At 44.7% G+C, this 21,170-nt stretch overlaps 2 protein-coding genes across 11 annotated transcripts in view; one reads left to right on the top strand and one right to left on the bottom strand.

Moving 5' to 3' along the window:
- The window catches only part of CSAD (cysteine sulfinic acid decarboxylase), a 37,756-nt gene extending 25,998 nt beyond the window's left edge, over positions 1-11,758 (bottom strand). For 3 of the 7 annotated variants that reach the window (XM_058308146.1, XM_058308148.2, XM_058308147.1), the window contains exon 1: positions 11,413-11,758. In XM_058308146.1, the coding sequence (XP_058164129.1) occupies positions 11,413-11,756 (344 nt within the window). In that variant the 5' untranslated portion in view covers positions 11,757-11,758. Of the gene's footprint in view, positions 1-10,734; positions 10,838-11,412 lie in introns of those variants that run through there. The other 4 variants (XM_058308154.2, XM_058308151.2, XM_058308155.2 and 1 more) reach the window with 4 other exon arrangements.
- Positions 10,943-20,950, top strand: ZNF740 (zinc finger protein 740). 4 transcript variants are annotated; one of them, XM_004467430.5, is made up of 7 exons: positions 10,943-11,162; positions 12,013-12,329; positions 15,002-15,151; positions 15,475-15,564; positions 16,111-16,234; positions 16,537-16,655; positions 17,682-20,950. In XM_004467430.5, exons 2-7 carry the CDS (start codon positions 12,321-12,323, stop codon positions 17,769-17,771), a joined length of 582 nt encoding a protein of 193 aa, XP_004467487.1. In that variant the 5' UTR covers positions 10,943-11,162; positions 12,013-12,320; the 3' UTR covers positions 17,772-20,950. The 4 variants fall into 4 exon arrangements, with proteins under 4 accessions (XP_004467487.1, XP_058164144.1, XP_058164145.1 ...); XM_058308161.2 differs by having other exon boundaries at positions 12,013-12,527; XM_058308162.2 differs by having other exon boundaries at positions 10,956-11,098.
- The last annotated feature ends 220 nt before the right edge of the window (positions 20,951-21,170 follow it).

The following is a 21,170-nucleotide window of genomic DNA, read 5'->3' as shown; positions in this document are numbered from 1 at the left end:
TTGGATTCCGTTGACCTACGGCTTCCTGTTCCTCCTGTGGCTTCTCTCCATGTCCAGTTTTCTTCGCTTATAAGGACTTCAGTCATATGGATAAAGGCCTGCCCTCATTCAGTTTGGGCACACCTTAACTAAATCTCCTATTTACAACTGTATTCAAACCCTTAAAACGGGGGTTAGGAACTTAACATGCCTTTTGTGGGGGATATGATTCAATCTCCAACAGTCTACCCTCTGGACCCAAAAGAGACATGGTTCTCCCACATACAAAATACATTTATTACAAAAACTAAAAATTAAAATTAAAAAAAAATCCATGGAACTACGCTACACAAACAGTGAACCCCAAGTTAAACCATGGACTATATTTAATAGTACAAGTATAAAAATGTGCTATTATCAATTGTAACAAATGTTCCACACCAATGCAAATTGTTAATAATAGGGTGGTATATGGGAATCCTGTATTTTATGCATGATTGGTCAGTAAATCCACAACTTCTCTAATAAAGGAAAAAAATACATTCATTCTGTCATTTTAGTATTGTAAAACAATGCAAAGTAAAAAGTTTCATCAATATCAGTTATGGGTATGACCCATCCTGGGACAAAATTCCTCTCCCATGGGCCTGTGAAACCTAGAAAGCAAGTTAACTGCTTTTAATACACAATGGTAGAGGATAGGATAGGATAAACTTTCCCATTCCAGAAGGGAGATGTTGGAAGGAAAACAGGAGTCATGGGTCCCAAACAAGTCCAAATTCCAGCAGAATAAATTTTGTCAGATTTTCAGGTCTGAGAGCTACCTGGGAATGGATGTTTTGTCCTCGAGGTCTGGTGAAGCAGTAGCTCAACCCCTTCGCAGAGCTTCCTCAGCAGCCAGGCTCTCCCTGAACCCTGCTCCCACCCTGGTCCCACCCTCTCCAAGTATCTACACAGCAGCCAGGCTCTCCAGGAAAGTCTGCCAGGGCACAGGTCCCACCATCCATCTCCAAGCAGTGGGGTGGCAGCACTCTACCTGAACAACAGGGCGCAAGGGCAGACCCATCCTTTCCACACATAGGGGTGGGCCAGCTGTCTTGGCCAGAGTTCTTTTCAGGTCAGACCTCTGCTTTCATGAACTACCCTTGAAGTCGTTCTTCCTTCAGTGTGTCCACTCTCTGTCCCTTCTGGTCCAAGAGACAAATTTGGGAAAACGCTCGTCATCTTTGCATGCAGTTCAAGTGGGTCCAAAGCATTAGACAGAAGGACGTTCTACAAATCCTTCATGGATAACTACATTTCTAATCCTGATTTGCTTCAAGGTGTCTGACTAGATCTATGTTCAGCCACACCCTCTTTAGCAAACGGTTGTTCAGTAAACACTCACATAGAAGCCTGTCCTCTGGAGAGTCACCTCCCAGAGGTTGAGGAGGTCCCTGAGGGCCGCTTCTGGCCCTGGTCTCAGAGCACACCATCTGGACAGGCTGAGAACTTTCAAAATCAATTGCTGGTTCCTTTGTGCTTGAGAGTCTGATTCTCAACTTATCTCTTTCCTCTGGCATTTTACTATAAGCTATAAGGAGAAGCCAGCCTTCACCTTCCACACTTCCTCAGGAAATATCTGAAGTTCATCACTTATAAGTACCACTTTCGATCTGACATCAAAACACAATTTTGCAAAATTCTCTGCCACTTTACAACCAGGCTCACATTTCTTCCATTCCAATTATACATTCATTACTTCCTTCTAAGGCCTCATCAGAAGTCTGTATTTCTATCAATTTCTCCAAAGCAAGCTAGGCTTTTTCTATTAAGCAAGTATAGAAAAAGGAATGAATTGACTCACGGTTTTAAGGCTAGGAGCTCGAAACTGAAGTGTCAGCAAAGTAATGCTTTCTCCCTGAAGACAGGGCATTCTGGGGCTGGCTGCAGGTGGTCCTTGGCCCTTGGCTTTTCTACCACACAGCAAAGTACATAGTGGCATCTTCTCCTCTCTCTTCTCCAGCTCTTTGCCCCTCGTATGGCTTCTCTCTCTCTGCCCAAATTCCTTTGCTTATATGGACTTCAGCCACATTGAGTTAAGCCCATTCAGTTTGGACACATTTTAACAACATATTCGAAGATTCTAATTGCAAATGGCTCCATATCCACAGGACCAGGGGTTTTGGAACCTAAACATGCCCTTTGTGGGGGGTCCATAATTCAATCCCCAACAATTGTGACATATGCGAATACAACAAATGTGACTATCTGTTCTATTTTCTTTTTTTTTTTTTTTTTAAGGTACTGGAGGCAGGAATTGAACCCAGGACCTCCCATGTGGGAAGCAGGCTCTCAACCACTTGAGCCACATCCACTCCCTCTATTCTTATTTCACCCTTTTATACAAAAAAGATAGCATATAATTACTGTTCTGCTTCTTGCTTTTTTCAGTTGAAATATAGTGGCAATCTCACCTTATCAGTACATAAAGAACTTATCTTTTTAAAATATCAACTTCATTGAGATATATTTCACCTGCCATAAAATATAACTTTAAAGTGTACAAATCAGTGGTCTTAGTACATTCACAAAGTTTAGTACATTCACAAACCATCACCACTAATTCCAGAACATTTTCATTACCCCAAAGAGAAATTCCTTAGCAGCCACTCGCTAGTCAGCCTCTACTCCAGACTGGCAACCACTAATATACTTTCTATCTCTATGGATCTGCGTATTCTGGGTATTTCCTACAGATGGGAATTATATAGTGGGGAGGGGGTATCTTCTGGGACTGGCTTCTTTCACTTGGCATGATGTTTCCAAGGCTCACCCATTTTGTAGCATGTATCACTTCATTCCTTTCTTATGGCCCAGTAATATTCCATTTATGAATAGAACACATTTTCTTTACCCATTCATCAGTTGATGGACATCTGAGTTGTTTCTTCTCTTTGGCTAATATGAATAATGCTGCTATGAACATTTGTGTACAAGTTTTTATATGGACATATGTTTTCATTTCTCTTGGGTAGACACCTGGGAGTTGACTTACCAGGTCATGTGGTAACTTTACATTTAACTTTCTGAGGAACTGCAGACTGTTTTCTTTTCTTTTTTTTTTTTTCCAGATTTATTTATTTTTCTCCCTTCCCCCTCCCCCACCCCACTTGTCTGTTCTCTGTGTCTATTTGCTGCGTCTTCTTTGTCTGCTTCTGTTGTTGTTGGCGGCACGGGAATCTGTGTTTCTTTTCGTTGTGTCATCTTGTGTCAGTCTCTGTGTGTGCGGCATCATTCCTGGGCAGGCTGCACTTTCTTTCGCACTGGGCGGCTCTCCTTACAGGGTTCACTCCTTGTGCGTGGGGCTCTCCTACGCGGGGACACCCCTGCGTGGCAGGGCTCTCCTTGCACGCATCAGCACTGCGCATGGGCCAGCTCCACACGGGTCCAGGAGGCCCGGGGTTTGAACCGCGGACCTCCCATGTGGTAGACGGATGCCCTAACCACTGGGTCAAGTCCACCGCCCCAGAATGTTTTATAACGTGCCTGCACTATTTTATATTCCCTCCAGCAACGTATGAGAGACCCAATTTCTCCGCATGCTCAGCAACACGTGTCCATCTTTTAAATTATATCCACCTGCATTTGTAATTTTGATAGAGATTGCTAACATCCATAGAAGCTGAACCATTATGTGACAATGCCGATGTAAGCAGCGTCAGCAAGTCAAACTTCTGAATCCTCTGCATTTAAGGAGTAAAAAATGGCTTCTCAGTATAGTTTTAATTTAGCTGCATCTCTGTATTAATCAGTTTTGCGGTGGTTAAAAAAAAAATGACCTCAAAATCTCATTGGCTTACAACAGAGGCTTATTTCACTTTCATACTTTATACTGGTGTCAGGGTTGGCTGTAGTCAACCTGATTCACATGTCTTTATTCCACGACCCAGGCTGAAGAAAGAGTCCCTATCTGGGACATACTGTTTTCATGGAGAAGGAAGAGAGGAAAAGGCAGAGAAAACCAGGTACTGACTTTAAAACTGCTCGGACCTGGCATATATGGCACATCTGCTCAAATCCCATTGCCTAAAGCAAGTCACACCAGCAGAGGGGGAGAGGATGTGTACTCTGCCCACAAGGGGGCACTGCAAGCACTTGGTAATGACAATGGATGAAGACGTTAAGCTCTCCTTACAGGATCATTGGGTGGCCCTTTAGTAGGGGGTTGTTTTCAGTTTCACCTCAGTCCCACCAGTCCACCTCGCTCAGCACCGAGCCCTGCAGATACTGTACTTTAGTTGAACCACTGGTTTAAAGGTTTTCTCTCCTCCTTCAGGGTGTCCTCTTCATTATCCCCTCTAATTTCTTCAACTTTCCTTTGTCCTGCCTCTTTCTTACAGCATGTTAACTTTCTTTTTTTCTTTAGTTTTTAATTTTTAAATTTTTTTTGCAGTACCGGGGCTAGGGATTGAACCCAGGACCTAGTATATGAGAAGCCAAAGCTCTACTGGCTAGAGCTATATCCACTTCCTCACAGCATTTTAAATTATTCAAATTCTCACAGCATGTCCCTCTCCAGGCACCTGCTCTTAATAAGAGTTGTCTCAACTCCCAGCCACTTTCTCTCCTCTCACACTTTCTTCAGCCCATTGCCATCTACCTTCCACCTTCAAGGTCACTAAGAACTTCCTTGCCTTCAAATCCAATGAACATATGTCATCTTTAACCTACTTGACCCCTCTGGAGTCATCTGGCAGGGTTTGCCAGTCCCATCTTGAAATATTTTCTTCTAATTTCATATTACTCCCTCTGGCTTACCCCCTGTCTCTGACCATTTGCAGTTTCACCTCCTTTGACCCTCCATAAAAGAACCCTTCCTCTGGGTTCTGTCCCAGAGCCTCTTCCATCTACACTCTGCACCCTTCCCTGGGCAATCTCATCTACTCCCAAGGCTACATGCTGATGACATGACGCCTTCATCCCAGACCTCTCTCCTGAGCCCTAGATCCATGAAGCCAACTGCTGCACTCGGAAGTCTTACAGGCACTTCATACCTAGTAGGTCCAAAAGTGAACTCATTATCGACCCTCTGGAACTTGTTCTTCTTTCTAGGTTCTCTGGCTCAATGAACAGCACTATCTTCTACCAGTTGCTCAAAACAAAGAGACGAATGTCACCCTTGACTTGTTCCCTCCCTGTCCCCAGAACCTCCAAATCCTTCCATTTTCTCTGCCATTCCACTGCCAATATCACTCCTTGTTTACTCTCACAGTAATAACTGATCTTCTGCCTCCCGGGACTTGATCATTTGTTTCCTTTTTATTTAATCTTCAAAGTCTGTAACATCTCTCTCCTTCAAAAGCACCAACACATGGGAGCAGATATGGCTCAAGTGGTTGAGCGCTTGCTTCCCACATGGAAGGTACGGAGTCCGGTTTCCGGTGCCTCCTTAAAAAAAAAAAAAAGCAAAAAGCAAAACAAAGGTAAAAAAACTAACTCAAGGAGCCAATATGTCTCAGTGTTGAGTGCTGGCTTCCCACAATATGAGGTCCTGGGTTCAATCCCAGGCCCAAGGACCTAAAAAAAAAAAAGCACGAACACAACACTAACATGTAGATAAAGCAGCACTTTTTCTCTCTGGGCTATGCATAATGTTCTTTTCCTTGGAAATATTTTAAAGGAAAAAAGTAACTTTATGGCAGAGAAACCATCAACAATAATGGGACAGACTGACACCATGGGACTCCTGATGTGAGGCACTGAGAAGCACTCAACATCACTTACATTACATTTCTGCCTAACCAAAATGTATAACCTAAATGCAATCATGATAGAACAGATATATCTAAATTGAGGGCTATTCCAGAAAACAACTAGCCTGTACTCTTCAAAAATGTCAATGTCATAAAAATCAAAGAAAGAATGAGGAACTCTTCTAGACTGAAGGAGACTAGAGACATTAAAACCAAACGTAATGAGGTGTGCACAAGTCAGCCTGCGTATGTCTGCGGTTCATACCTCGGACCATGTACTAGTCTCATTTTCTTATTTCTTAATAAACCCCTTACTCTCTTGAAAATAAATAAATAAACAAAACCGAATGTAATGTGAATAAAGAATTTTTTAAAAACTGCTATAAAGAACATTATTGGAACAATTCATGGAATTTGAATATGGATGATATCGTAAATAATAGTATTCTATCAATGTTAAATTTCCTGAATTTGATTATTGTATCACGGTTATGTAAGAGAATGTTCTTGTTCCTAGACAATATATGCCAAAACAGTTAAGAACATGATGACTGCAATTTTCTTTCAAACAGTTCAGAGAAAAACAATACTACGTGTATACATCTACATGCATTTTGTTCAATAACAATTTTATTGAGATATAATTCACATACCATGAAGTTCACCCTTTTAAAGTGTACAATTTGGGGTTTTTTAATATATTCACAAAGTTGTGTACCACTATCTAATTTCAAAACATTTTCATTACCCCCGAAAGAAACCCCCATTTTTTTTTGACTGAAAAAAAAAAAACTGAAAAAGGAAAAAGACGGCAAAATATTAATTGTGGTTACTTTAATTTTCTTAATGGTATTCCTTTATATTTTTATGATTTTATTTTAAAATTTCATATCACATAATTAAAAATTAATTACTTTTAAACAACAAGAAAATGATTAAAGCGGAATTAAGCTGCAACAAGAATTTCCAAAACACACAAAATGTCAGGCTTAAGGAATGTCTCTAACACATCATATGGTTTTGCAACTCTTCAATCCACAATCAGCAAAAAAGGTCTGACAGGTGGCCAAGGTAGTAACATACTGCTCATCTCCATCCCGTAACCCCAGCTGGTTCTGAGAGAGGGGAACGGGTTGAGCTAGTTCAGCAAACACTGAGTGTGTCTACTTCTGCCTGCTGGGCACAACTCCAGGTGCGTGTGTGCCCTGTGCACTCCAGCTAAAAGGCCGGTGAGGGACAGCGGCGTGTAAACTAAAGGAATGATTGCCACAATAGAGTGAACTGTTCACCAAGAAGAGGCAGGACTGGTTAACTCTGCTCCACAAGCTCAGAGTAGCTTTGAAAGAGAAAAGGCTTTGAAGGGATAGAGACCTAGTATGGGGAAAGACTATTAGATAGGTTAGTAATCATTATACTGCTATTTGAATAAGAGAGGTAGGCCTGAGGATAGGGCCTGAGGTTGGGAAGCTGAGGACTGGCCCTGAGGTAGGAAAGGTCACATGGAAGGAGTCCAACCTTGGGGGCAAAGAGACCCTCCCCACAGGTGCTTCTCAAAGGACTCCCAGCCCAAGCTTATTATTAGAAAGTCAAAACACTGCCCTCTCTGCTGTCCACCTTACCACAAACCCCGCGAAATCTACATCCATATTAATACAGAGGCACCAATTCTTATGCATATGGAAGTTTCCTCCCCTTTTAGACAGCAAGTTCCCAGGTGGAGAAGAGTATGTTTTTTATCTGTTTTAAGCAAAGCACCAAACGCAAAACACACACTCCATCTTACCAACTCTCCACTCCCCTCTCCCAGGGGCTTGCACAAAGACACTAAAAAATTTGTTAAGTCAATCAACTATTTCCAGATAGTGAAAAATAATACTGTGATCCATTTACATTTTCTCTATATAAACCTAGAATCAGTATTAATGATACAATAATATCACTATATCTGATATTTTAATAGTCTTGATGTAGCATGCTACAAAAGCCCAAAAGCTGCAAGCAGATTAGACTCCATAAACTTTTTAAAATCCTGTGTAAGGACAGACATCATTAAAAAGTAGTTAAAGATAACTCATGGCTTTATTTTTCCCACTCATAATTGTTAGGCTGATTTTTCAAAATATTTTTGGCTCTCCTTGCAATTATTCACTTTCAGGAAAAACTTTACATCAGTTTAAGTTCCACTTAAAATCCTATTTTCATTAGAATTTAATTTAGTTTAAAACAAAAACTGATATCTATACAATAGTAAGTCTGCCTATTTATAGACATGCTAAACCTCCCCTATTTAATCGAGCCCTTTTTGTCTTTCACTAACATAGTACGGTTTTCTTAACATATGACTTAGTTTCCTGTTACATTTATTTCTAAAAATGTAATTTTTTTATTGTGCATGATAATTTATTCCATGAAATTTTATGGCTGGTTACTGTTCTTGAATTTTATTTATATATCTTTTGTTCATTGAAATTACATCTGGCTGTGTTGCTGAAGTCACTAGTTTTAACATTTTGCCAGTGGATTCTCTTTATAGATATATCATATGGAAATAATAAGAATTTGGGGTGGCTAGGAATCTAGTAGGATATTAGTTTTGATGCTAAACATTCTTGGCTTGTTCCTATCTTTCATTAGAATATTTAGAATATTTTCCCATAAAGCATTCACTTTTCCTCTCAAAAGAAAGTTGGAAGATATATGAAAAAATATGAGAAAATATTTGAAATACACATGACAACAAATAATGAGTTAATACCCATAAAATAGAGAGAATTTCTACCAATCAATAAGAAATAGACAAATTTTTTTAATAGGCAACAGATATAAATAGGCTATTTACAGAAACAATTAAAATGGTCAAACAGCAATGAGACATGCAATGTCACTACTAATGACATGCAAATTAAACAATGAAATACTATTTTTCACATATCAAATTGGCAACTGTGTATAAAAAATCCATAGCATCCAGTATTGCTGAGGTTGGGAGAAAATGAGGACATTCACACACTATTCTGAAATTGTTACAAGTTTTTGAAACTTAATTTCCAGAATCTATCAAAATTTAAAATACATAAGGAAGCAGACTTGGCCCAGTGGTTAGGGCGTCTGTCTACTACATGTGAGGTCCGCAGTTCAAACCCTGGGCCTCCTTGACTGTTGTGGAGCTGGCCCACGCACAGTGCTGATCCACGCAAGGAGTGCCGTGCCACATAGGGGTGTCCCCCGCGTAGAGGGGAGCCCCACGCACAAGGAGTGAGCCCCATAAGGAGAGCCGCACAGCGGGAAGAAAGTGCAGCCTGCCCAAGAATGGTGCCGCCTACACGGAGAGTAGACACAGCAAGATGACGCAACAACAAAGAGACACGGATTCCCCAGCCGCTGACAACAACAGAAGCAGACAAGAACACACAGCAAATGGACACAGAGAACAGACAACTGGGGGAGGAGGCGGGAAGGGGAGAGAAATAAATAAAATAAATATTTTAAAAAATAAAATAAAATACACATATCTGATCTACAAATCTAGCTATAAATGCAAAAAGATAACTATAAGGATTAAGGGTATTCATTGTGGTTTTGCTTTTAACAAAAACTGGAACCTAAATGTTCACCAAGATGGGATTAGACAAATTAAAGTACAAACAAAAAATGCAACACTATGCATCAATTTTTAAAATGTGAACTGACAGAAGATATCTAAGAGACGGAGTGGGAGGGGTGGGGTATGTTAGAATCCCCTATTTTTTTTTTTTTTTTTTTGAGGTATGGGTTGGGTGATTGAACCTGAGACCTCGAATGTGGGAAGCAGGCGCTCAACTGCTTGAGCAACATCTGCTCCCTCCCCTATATTTTTACTATGACATTTATGGCATCTAAAGCTTCTTTAAAAATAAAAAAATCAAAAAGAAGATGTCTAAGGTACATTTGTCTGGTGCAGTGTAAGTACTAGTCGAAAAAAAGTTTTTTTTTCTTATGAGCATAGAGAAAGAGTCTGGAGCTTTATACACCAAACTGCCAACAGTGACTACCTTCAGGAATATGGGACAACAGAAAGAGAAAATCCTTTTTTTGCCTTTTGTACTTTTGTGTTGTTTGAATTTGCTAATATACTCATGAGCTACATTCTTAAAAGGTTTATTTCTGATGACTTTTTCTCTCTCTACAATTTCTTTGTTTAATGATAGCCTTAAGTTCACGAGGAATTTGCTTTCAATGGCCCAAAATGCAGAGTGCTCAGAGAGAAATGAAACCTGTGCACAAAAAAAAAAAATGGTTGGGAATCCTTGGCTTCTTTTATTTATATATATTTGGTATCGCCATTAATTCTACTAAACTCACAACCTGATACCACCCACAGCAGAAACGGAGACCTAAATGGAGTGGACATTTCCTTGCATCAAGTACACCAAGCATAGCCCATGTTTAGCAGGACTTCCTTAATGGCTAAGGGAGGGGGGAGGCGGTGTCAGAAATTAGAGGAAAGGCTCATTTTCCTAATGAGGCCCGGCCCAGGGTGCATCTCGCATCACCAAGTACCCACAAATTCTACAATCTCTTACGGAGGGGAGTCCTAGGGCCTTTTCCAGGAAAGGAAGTCGGTGTTAGACACCCGACGGTCTGAAATAAAGAGGGATGCAGTATAAAGTAACCGGGCCGACCTGGGGGACGCAGACCACAGCTGGGGCTGTGACCTTTGCAGGAACGTGAGCAGTGCGGCTTCAAGCTACTTAGGGAACGATCTAAAAGAGCACTCATTTTTCAAACTGTAGTTGAGTGTAGACGGCAGGAGAGTGCAACGACAGTTAATTCCTCTCCCAGCTGGCTGGGCGGCCCCTGAAAGTGCAGATCCGAGCCCGATGAAAAGCTCAGGGAATGACAAGCTTGGCCATGCTTCGTGAAAAGGCAGGCTGCGAACTACTCTGACCCTACTTGGGGCTTCAGACCCAGAAGCTATAGGGAGAACGTCCGCGAGGAAGGGAAAGTGATGGCGCTTTTCAAGGCGTCTTAACCAGCTCACCTAGGAAACCCTCTCAACGAGCATCCAGCACACAAATATTTCGAGGCCGTCGCGCTGCCCTCAGTCAAAATGGCCGCCGGGGTTCGCCCTCGCCACAGCGCACGCGCCGCCCCTCCGGTCCGCCCACCTGCACCATGCTGGCACCGCCCACTCGCTCGCTACACCCCCTCCCGGCGTCCCCAGCCTCGCCCCCTTTCTGACAGCCCCCGCCCGTTCAGACTGCCGAGCCCGGAAGTGGATGTCGCTGCCCGGCGGAGGGGATGAGGGGGAGGGGAAAGTGCTTCCGGGGAAACGGGCCCCGGGCTGGTGTTTGTAAACTTGCCTCGGTCCCGGCGGGGGCAGCGGCGGCCGCGGGGTTGGCACGGTGTGCTGGGGCCTGGAGGGGGGACCGCGCGGTAGGGGATACAGCGGGAGGCCGTGCCTGGCAGGTAGGAGCACGCCCCAGAGCGCTGAGCGTCGTGCGGGCGCACGGCAGCGCTTCAGCAGCTCGCAGGCCGCGGGGTGCCGCGCGGGAAGGGGGAGGGGAAGAGAGGAGGGGCGCGTGGCGAAAGGAGGGGGCTCGCCCGGGGAGGGAAAGGGGCCGCGCGCTCACGCACCGCCCCCGCCCTTGCGTCCGGCCGCGTCCCGGGCCCGGGAGAGGGGGGCTTGCTTGGAGGGGACGCGGGCGCGAGCACGCACCTCGCGCGCTCCTCGGCGCTCCCGGGCGCTCTCCTCCCGGTCGGTGCGGCGGGCGCAGCGGCTGGCGGCTGGAAGGAGGGAACGCGCGGCGCTGGGCTTCGCTTCCCTGTCGTCCGCCTCCGCAGAGAGTTTCCGTGCCTTCGGGCGGACTCGGAGAACGCGCACGTGTGGGCCGGACCGGGCACACACTGCCAATCTGGTTTTTGCTCGCCACTCAAGCGCTTAACGATGGCCCGCAAGGTTTCCTCTACCACTGTTCTGCCCGCCTCACTGTAGAGTGTGAGCTTCGCAGACCGGCCCACTGGGCACAAAAGCCCCAGAGGGCCTCCGCCCCCTTCTTCCATTCCTAAGATGGCAAATTCAAGTGCTTGCCCTGTTGGCAGAGTTGCTCCAGAGGAAGCCCCAGTTACTTTTGCGCCTCTTAGCCGCGCCTCCTTGCCCAGGAGACCAGTTTCTATTACTGACCTAGAAAGAAAATTCTTGACTCATATTCTCTTTCTGAGCTTCACAGAGAGCGGCTGGCAAAAAAATTCAACCTACATAGGTTGCATGGCCTGAGACTGTTGCATTTAACTGCCCCATCTCCTTTTCTGGTTTCAGGTTTCCGAAACAGATCGGAGTCTCATCGGGAGAATTCAACTGGAAAACCAAGACTGGCAGATTGTCTTTTTCTTCAGACAATAGCTGGAGCTAGGCAAAGTCCAGGGATTCTTGGAACACTGTATGTCCTTTGGAAGACATAGTTCTGTTTGAAGGCAAAGGCAGTTCAATATGGCAGAAGGACTGAAGGGACCCGAAGGAGGAGTCATTACAGTCATTTGGTGACAGTTCTTCAAACAACAGAGTCTTAAGGAAAGGTGGATCAAGAAACTCCTGAACTTTTGGGTTGCATTAAGGGAGAAGTCAGCATGGCTCAGGTAAAAAGTTCTAGAGTCCTCCTACTTCAAGATGACTGGGAAGCGTGCTTGCAATTTCACTCTTGAATGCTGCCTTAGTCAACATTGACCAACCCCATTGAGCCAAGCTCTGTATTAAGCACCAGGGGGAATCTAGCGGAAAGAAAGGAGACAGGCCACAGCCCCTGCCTTCAGGGAGCTTCCATTCAAATGAAGGAGGTAGGCTATACTGCATCACAGGGCTGATGGGACATTTGCCAAGCAAAGTGTACTCAGTTAACACTTGCTACATTAAGTGCTCAGGGGCACAAGGGAGTTAACAGTGGTGAAAGCTTCGTTTATTTTTTTCAGCAGGAATTTATTGAGCTCCTGTTACATGCAAGGCATTGTACCTGATACAAAAATGAATAAGATATTGTCCTTGCCCCCAGCAAGCTTCCAGGCTAATTGGGGTTGGGGGAGGATGGAAAAACAGTCTATTATTTATCTTTATATTCCCAGCACCTTGCATTGTGACTTGCTAGTATTAGGACTCAGTAAATCTCTGTTGATTAAAAGAATGTGTAATAATAGAAGTACATATGCTGCAGAATAGGGAATGGTACTACTTGCCTGGGTGACCAAAGATAAGGCCTAAAGGATGCATACGGTTTTTCTAGATAAACAAGCAGAGGAGGACATTCAGACAAGGGGAACTACGTAGGCAGGGGTTCTGAGGCATGAGAGAATGCATTGAGGTTAGGGGCACTGCAGGTAACCTGTAGAGCCAGTTAAATGGGGGGAGTTAGGGAAAGTCATGGGGGAAAGGGGTTGAACTACCCTGGAGAAGTGAGCACAGTCTAGTCTTAAGGGTCTTTTATGCCTTGCTAAGAAATTATACTTTACTCCATAGGGAATGGGGACTCTCTGAAGAATGCTAAGCAGCACAATAATGTCAAATCCGTGTCTTTAGAAGGTCATTGTCATTGTGGGGGCGGAGGATGGATTGGAGAGGCATTACAACCAGATAGGCTCCTGTAGTCATATGTGCATACATCCCTAAAGCTTCTCCCAGCTTTCTTCCAGGGAACTTCCCTTATAAATCTCACCAGGGTGGCAGCCTGATTATAGTTTAATTGACTTTTTTCCAGCTGCCTCTTCATACACTGCTTCCTCCTTTCCTTGCAGAGCAGAAGCCCTTTGGTTTCTTCCTTTGTTTGCTTTTATAATTCACTTCACAAAACCCTGTTTGCTCTTGTTCTGAGGAGGCTGCCTTTCACTAAGCCCTAACTCTGTGCTGGGCACTGCTAAGCATTTTACGCATTTAATTCTCATCAACCCTGTGAGGGTAGGTATTATGCATTTAAGGAAACAAGCTTAAAAGTGGATGAGTAACTTGCCCAAAGATTATACAGTTTGCAAATGGCAGAGCTAAGATTTTTTTTTTCAACTCCAAAGCCCCTGAAGGCAGGGGAAAGGGTCGCAGATTATACTGATTACCCAAAGGAATTTTTCTGGAAGTCACTTTTTGGGAGTTTGTTGATGAATTAACCATTCCTTAAAAGTTTTTCTTCAGTAAGAAAACTATTCTCTAATGCTGGCTAAGCAAGGTCAGTTTGAAAAATATAGCAGCAAAAAGTAGAAATATGCTTAAACATTCCTTGCTTAATTAGTCTTGTAAGTCTCTGTGTGGAGCAGAGAATGTAAAGAAATGTGGACATGCATGCACATTTATAAGTGACCTACGGGGTCAAGAGAAATTGAATATTCAACTCTAAAATCATATCAAATAGTTTAATTTGTATATCCTTTGTAATTGACAATGCTTAGGGAATTTAAAGTCTAAAGGGAGAAATTACCCAATTTTTCCGATAAAATATATAATTGGCACTGGTGAGTTCTGACAATCAAAACTGGCCTCCCTGAAGCTGAGTACTGTTGGGAAAGGAAGAAGGAAGGTACCTTAGGAATCTCCCATTTCAGTAAGGTGGTTAAGGACTAGAAATAACTTGAAAGGAATATGTAGACACTAATATTCACTGTACCCAGCACAATGCCACTGACATAGATGTGGCCATAATACTTGATTATCCCATTGATCTGTAATTAAATGCTGAGGGGGGAGTGGACGTGGTTCAAAGAATTGGGCTTCTGCCTGCTACATGGGAGATCCTGGGTTCAGTTTCTGGCACCTCCTGGAAAAGTCAAGGTAACAGAGCAGGAAGGCTCAGTGACTCAGTGAGCTTGACAAAACAAAAGAGACACAGAGGAAAGACACTGAGAGACACAACAAACCAGGGAGCTGAGTTGGCTCAAGTGGTTGAGTGCCTCTTCCATATGGAAGGTCCCAGATCTGGTTCCCAGTGCCTCCTAAAGAGAAGATGAGCACACACAGACTGCACACAGCAAATGGGTACAGAGAGCAGACAGCAAGCACAAACAACCTGCGAGAGGCGAGGAAAGATAAATCTTAAAAAAACAACAACAACAACAATTATGATCATTAAAAAAAAATGCTGAGGGACAACAGAATAACTAGTTTGTAGTGAAATGAGCTAGGGACACTTGAAGAGAGCAGGATTTGAAAGTGAGAACGGACACGTCTTGGAGAGAAAGTTTGTAGCTGGATATAAAAGGTAGTTCTATAGGGGATAGCAGCCTGTTTTTGCCCTGTCCCGCCAAGTGACCTGACACCTCATCTCCTTTCAACTTAGGCAAGTCTCCTGGCTTGTGAAGGCCTAGCAGGTGTGAGTTTGGTTCCCACTGCAGCCAGCAAGAAGATGATGCTGAGCCAGATTGCCAGCAAGCAGGCTGAGAATGGCGAGCGGGCAGGTAGCCCTGATGTGCTGAGGTGCTCAAGTCAGGTACAGCGCTTGAGTCCATTATGGCACCTGGAGGTCGGGTGGGCCAAGCTTTGATTCCTCTGCTTTCATTTAGGGAAGTGGGGAAGGGGGGTGAAGCTAGGTAATGAATGAATATTGGTGTTTTAGAGAGCTAAAAAAGTTCTTTCTCTACCTACACTCCTTAAGACCAGGGTATGTGGAGAGGAAATGGATGAATACTTTCTCTATAGCTTTGGGGCACATGTTTTACTCTCAATTATGATTTGTGTGTCTGAAAGCAGCATCTGGTCTCCTGTCTTGTGTTCTGGATAGATTGTGAGTTTAAGTTTGATTTGTATTCAAAGGGCCATCGAAAAGACAGTGATAAGTCCCGGAGCCGCAAAGATGAAGACAGCTTGGCTGAGTCCTCTCATTCAAAAAAGACGGTTAAAAAGGCAGGTAATGGGGCAGTCCCCCAAATTGGCACAGTTTGGTAATGGGATAATCCTCTTTCTTCCCTCTGTGACTCAATCTGAGCTTTCCCTAAACATTATGGTTCTTTATAGCCAGTGAGTGTGACACCCTGATTTCATCCAGAGACCATTTTCTTTAGTAGTTGATCTCTGCCCTGTCTGGAACATCTTTGTTAAGGGAAAGGGTGGGTGAGGGATATCGAGCATGAGATCTTTGGCAGAGGGGAAGGCAGATCCCCCTCAGGTCATATGCAGAGTATTGGGTTTGATAAGGCAGACAGCTTACCCACCCACCCACCGCTTAAGAGACCCAGAAGAGGGTCTCAGTGCTATGGGTTGTGGGAGATGACAACATCTTTAGTCAGAGTAAAGAGAAAAGTAAACCAAGCAATAGTCTTTGAAGGAAGCATGTCTGGAAGTGAGGAGGGTTCTTTTGTCCAGCAGTTTGGAAGAGGACACAGAGTAGAATGGTATCTGCATGGAGGAGACACGGAGTAGCCTTATGACTTCCCTAATTATTGCCCTCAGGTGGTGGTAGTGGAACAAAATGGTTCTTTTCAAGTAAAGATTCCCAAAAATTTTATTTGTGAACACTGCTTTGGAGCCTTTAGGAGCAGTTACCACCTCAAGAGGCACATCCTTATTCATACGGGTAAGTTGTTTGCTTGTATTCAGGGGGAGAATAATCCATACCTTTTTGTGTCTTCGTGTGTTTGTATATTTGTGTGTGCACGTAGTCCTATAATTGGAGAAAGAAGGTAAATGAATGAGGTAGAGACATTGAATGACTCTGTCTGATGCTACTGGGGTTGGGATCTTTAGAGACCCCTTCCCATTTATGATAGCTTAGGTGCCTTCACATTGTTAAGAGTTAAAGTTTCTGGGGAGACACCGGGAATGAGGTCTCTACCATGTATATCTCCTGACATTCACTTCTCTCTTTACCTGGACCAGGTGAGAAGCCATTTGAGTGTGATATTTGTGATATGCGCTTCATCCAGAAGTACCACCTGGAGCGCCATAAGCGTGTGCACAGTGGTGAAAAGCCTTACCAGTGTGAACGGTGTCATCAGGTAAGGCTCACGTGTCATCTTCTCCCCATCCCCCCACTCACAAACTTCCTCAGCGAAGGTATACCCCAACTTCCTGCCTTAACACAGGAGGCCATCTGGCATTCCTGGCCATGATAGAATCAGCACCTCAAGATGAGGCACATCTCACTGGCCTTATGCATCATGGGGACGGCAGATCATTTGATCAGAATAATTGCAATGATAGTAATGTAGTAACATTTCTTGAGCTTTTACTATGTGCCAGGCACTGTGATGGACAAACTTTACCTAGATTATTTCATTTAATCCTCATAACTTTATAAGGTAGCTGTTGTCATCCTTATTTCACAGATAGGGAAACTGAGATTCAGGGAGGCTAAATTTCCCAAGGAAACAGCAGATAAAGGGCAAAGCTGGGATTCAGCCCAACCTCAGGGCTTTTGCACTTTGGAGAAAGAGGTAAAATCTTTGCCCTGTGAAGCTGTATCTGATCTGAGTGTGAGAGCCAGGACCAAAAACACGACAGGAATGGGATGAGAAATGGTAACAGCTAACAGTTACTAGATGCTAGGCTAGGGCTTCAGTATTACTCCATGCTCTTACATTGAATCTTCAAAACACTAGGGTGAAAGCTCCATGAGGGCAGACTTTGTCCCTCACATTTCTCCACTATATCCCCAGTACCAAGAACTATATCTGCCACAAGCTAGGTACTTAACAAACATTTGATGAATTAAGGAGCCATACTGCGGGTGTTATAGCCCCTTTTACAGATGACTATACAGATTAGGGGCTGTTAGGTAGCTTGCCCAAGGTCCCACAGCTAATAAGTGATGAACCAGGATTCAGGCTCAGGTACTTTGCTCCCATAGCCTGTATTAACTCCATGCACTTGTACCGTCTGTGTACATGCTAAGGGGACACAGAGTATAATGTACCTCCTGGTGGTGAAGACATATCTGGCCAGCAGATGGCTGAGTTCTCCTCTTAGGCACTTAACTTACCTTCTTTCTTTGTTTTCAGTGTACCTTCTTTCTTTGTTTTCAGTGTTTTTCTCGGACAGATCGATTACTCAGACACAAACGGATGTGCCAAGGGTGCCAGTCCAAGACTTCTGACGGGCAGTTTTCTCTGTAGGCGCAAAGGGGCTCCAGGTGGTGGGAATGATCAGAAGAATCTACTGAAGAGCATACCCACTCTGGTCTGATGGTCTCACCACCACCCCGTCTGCCCCTGCTTCTCTCCTGGAGGAGTGGACCCAGGAGACCAGAAAAGTGCATCAGGGGACAGCAGCCCCAGAGCCTCAGCTCTGTAAATAATCTGAGACTATGAGTATCTTGGGGAAGTTCCTACAGCATTCCTGGGTGGGGAGCTAGTCCCCAGACCCGTGGCTGAGGTCATAGGAGAGGCACTCAAGGTACAGGACCAAGACTGAAGTATGGCTCCCACAGCCTTGGACTCCAGCAGGCAGCTGAAATGGAAAAGATTGGGGAAAGGGGGTTGTCGTTTGTTTTGTTCTTGTTTTTGTTTATCCAAAAGCAATTTCAGGTAAACTGTAGATACAGGTAATCTGGAGGAATAGGGTCCTGGTCCAAAGCGGGGACTATGGCTGCTCCAGCCCTCCCTGAAAATTGAGTTTTTAGTTAGAGTTGATCCTCACTGTTCTACAGCCCTGCACCTTACCTCCTATTATAGGGAGAATAGGATCAGGAATGGCAGCTGAGCTTACTCTATCCTCCTTATACACTGTGGGGACAAAAGGAAGAATAGTGGGAAGCAGACCAGAACTGGATCCAAGAAGAGAAAACAGGTACCTCTTACTTCCTCAGGGGAAGAGCAACAGGAGTTGTGCCCATGGGTGTTGTAATGGCCTGTGCCACACCGGTACCTGATGGGGTCAGCTCAAGTGCCTTTTGGAGGAAACTTGGAGGGTAGGGGCAACCACGAAGCCCTTTCCTTCTTTTCGGGCAAATTTTCTTGGAAATAGTTAGTGGCTACCTCGCTGCCATTGACTCCTAAAGCCAGGCAGAGGTATTGAGCTGGAGTCGTGGCTGTCAAGTGGGTTCTCTCTCCTTGTGCCCTCTTAGGAGCAGCCCAGGGATTTCGTCCCAAGTCTGTCAACAGCTGTTCAAGAAACAAAGGAATTTGGTGTCCTGTGGCATGCCTTGAGCAGTAAGAACTGTTCTCCCTGCCTAAGTCCTATCACTGGATTCCAGTAGAGGAGGTAGGGGTCTGACCTTTGGTCCCAAAGAACAAGATATTGGCTTCCTTCTTGTTGGCCATCCCTACCCAACAAAGAATGATTTTAAGGGCAGGGAGAGGTATGCTGTAGAGAAAGAACTGAGGAAGAAACCTATTGTAAGTTTTATTCTTAACCAATGGTCTTTGCTCTCTACTCCCACCACCACCCTTTTCACCCACAAAAAGTGATGAGGTGTGTGTGTGGTATGTGAGTGCTGGTATGCTTGGAGGAGATGGCATATTATTGAGCCAAACTCCTTCTCTAGCCTTCAATTTAGGGGAAGATGAACATAAAACAGCCTCCTACCCACCCTACCTTCACCCCCACCCCAACTCCAAAAGCTGCTTGGAAGTCCCAGCAGGAGCTGAGGAACTCAATTTAGGGGACAGGAGGGCTTTGTCTTGGAGGGGTTTTTAGATTGATTCAGCCGGCTGGTAGGCAGGGAGTTTCTAAACCCAAACCAGGGGCTTGTGAACATGAATTTTCTAAAGTGAGATAACCCTCCTTCCTGCCAAGGAAAGGACCCTTACGGGAGGTGTTGGGGCTTGGTTAACCCCGACTGGCCTGCCCTGACCTGGAGGGGAGCTGTCTTAGGAGGAATCATGGAGACTGGGTGAACCTAGTTATAGTGGGGTTTTGAGAATTCACCCTCCAGGAAGTGTGCTTTCATTTCCCAGGGAATAGACAGCAGCAGCAAACTCCTGGCTATTCCCTGATCCTGAAGGAATACGGAGTCCTACATACCTCAGAGGGAATAAGAATGAAGGGGTGGGACCTTTTAGATTTTCCCCGGCAGCATCTGATATGCTTCAGAGAAGACCCTAGGGAATGTGTTTTCTGCCTCGTTTTCTAGCTTCGTGCTGACACTCCCACTTGGTGTGGCCAGGAACCTAGACCTCACTCAGTCCTTGGAGCGGCCCTGAGGTCCCTGTAAGCAGGGGCATCTGCACGTGAGCCAGCGCCTTCCCGTTAGAGGGCTCTGCTGGGGCTGGGATTTTTCTGTCATTTCACCTCTGGGAATATATTCTGGGAAACAGGATTCTCCCAAAAGCGCTTTTGAAAAGGCTACCACTTGGCGGCTAGTCTGTTTGGGATGGGGGTGGGTTGGGTGTGTGTGTGAAGGGACTCGCATAAGTGATCTGTATGATCTTTCATGTGCAAGTGTGTGTGCTGAGAATGTGCCCTGGCCTTCCACACAGGCCTCGGTTTCCTGTCGGGGTGGGTGGGAGCAAGGGGACTTCTGAGTGTATGTGCATAGGCCATCCCAGAACCTTGCCTGTTGAGGACTGGGTGTGGGGGAACTCAGGAGTGTGTGGTTTGTTCAGTTGTCTGGGTGCTGATGTTCCGGAGCAATGGATGTCTGAGGAGAGAGGAGCAAGAGGGTGAAAGGAGTGACTGAGGGCCCAGGAGCCCCACCTATACCCCAGGGAAACCCCAGACTTCAGACCTTTGCGAAGGCTCCTGGGTCCAGTGCCCCACCGCTCTGCCAAGGTGGGGCCTCGCACTGGAAAGATGCCTCAGGTGTTTGGAGTGAAGGGAAAGGGAGACAGGGCCGGCTCTCAGAGACCAGGATGTGGAATTCGCGGATCTGGGAAGTAGTAGCTCCAGTTCCTGGGTGGGCTGCTACACCAACAGGCCATACCAGCCCTGCCCTTCCCAGCCCCCCAAGTCTCTTCACATCCACCTTCCACCCAACCCAACAGCCTCCTACCATCACATAGCTACTGATTGTGCCCCATGGCTTGACGTTGAAGGGTTAAGTAAGTGGAGTCCAGCCACAACTTTAACCCTCTCCCCCCAGATGCTCTTTGCCTCTGCTGTGGCCTTGGGGCTTTTATCTTAAACAATCCCTCTCCTAACCCTCCTCTCCACCCTTTATGTTTATGTTTTTGTTTTTAATATACTTATTTTGCTATTGGGGGAGGGAAATATCAAATGAACAAGATCACTTTTAAATGGTAGTTTTTATAAGATGTTATAAACTTGTATCTTTTTACCATTAAAGTGCAGTGTATGTTCCTTCGTGATATATTTAGGATATTTAAATAAACAGAAAATGGGGCTTTTCTACATACTACCTCTATGGGAAGAATATCTTTTGGGGAAGATTTTTTACTGGAGCCAGAAAGATTTTAGTGGTTTTCCTACACTCTCCCCATATGACCACCCACCCCTTCACCCAATAAACCGGATGTTTTAAAATTCCCCTTCTAGACAGTGGAGCAACAAGTAACAATTTTGAACATGAGAAAAAAATTGCACAAGCAGGACAATAAGGTTCAAGACCAGCAAAT

Source organism: Dasypus novemcinctus, chromosome 12 (genome assembly GCF_030445035.2).
Source record: "Dasypus novemcinctus isolate mDasNov1 chromosome 12, mDasNov1.1.hap2, whole genome shotgun sequence".
Taxonomy (NCBI): Eukaryota; Metazoa; Chordata; class Mammalia; order Cingulata; family Dasypodidae; genus Dasypus; species Dasypus novemcinctus.
The sequence above is the reverse complement of the archived record's forward strand: the minus strand, read 5'-3'. Positions and strand labels throughout refer to the sequence as shown.

What these genes read in the sequence shown, in the direction of transcription:
- ZNF740 (XM_004467430.5), top strand. An exon ending in CAAAAAAGACGGTTAAAAAG is followed by an intron (nt 15,565 to 16,110) that starts GCAGGTAATGGG and finishes TATTGCCCTCAG; the next exon opens with GTGGTGGTAGTGGAACAAAA. An exon ending in AGTGTGAACGGTGTCATCAG is followed by an intron (nt 16,656 to 17,681) that starts GTAAGGCTCACG and finishes CTTTGTTTTCAG; the next exon opens with TGTTTTTCTCGGACAGATCG.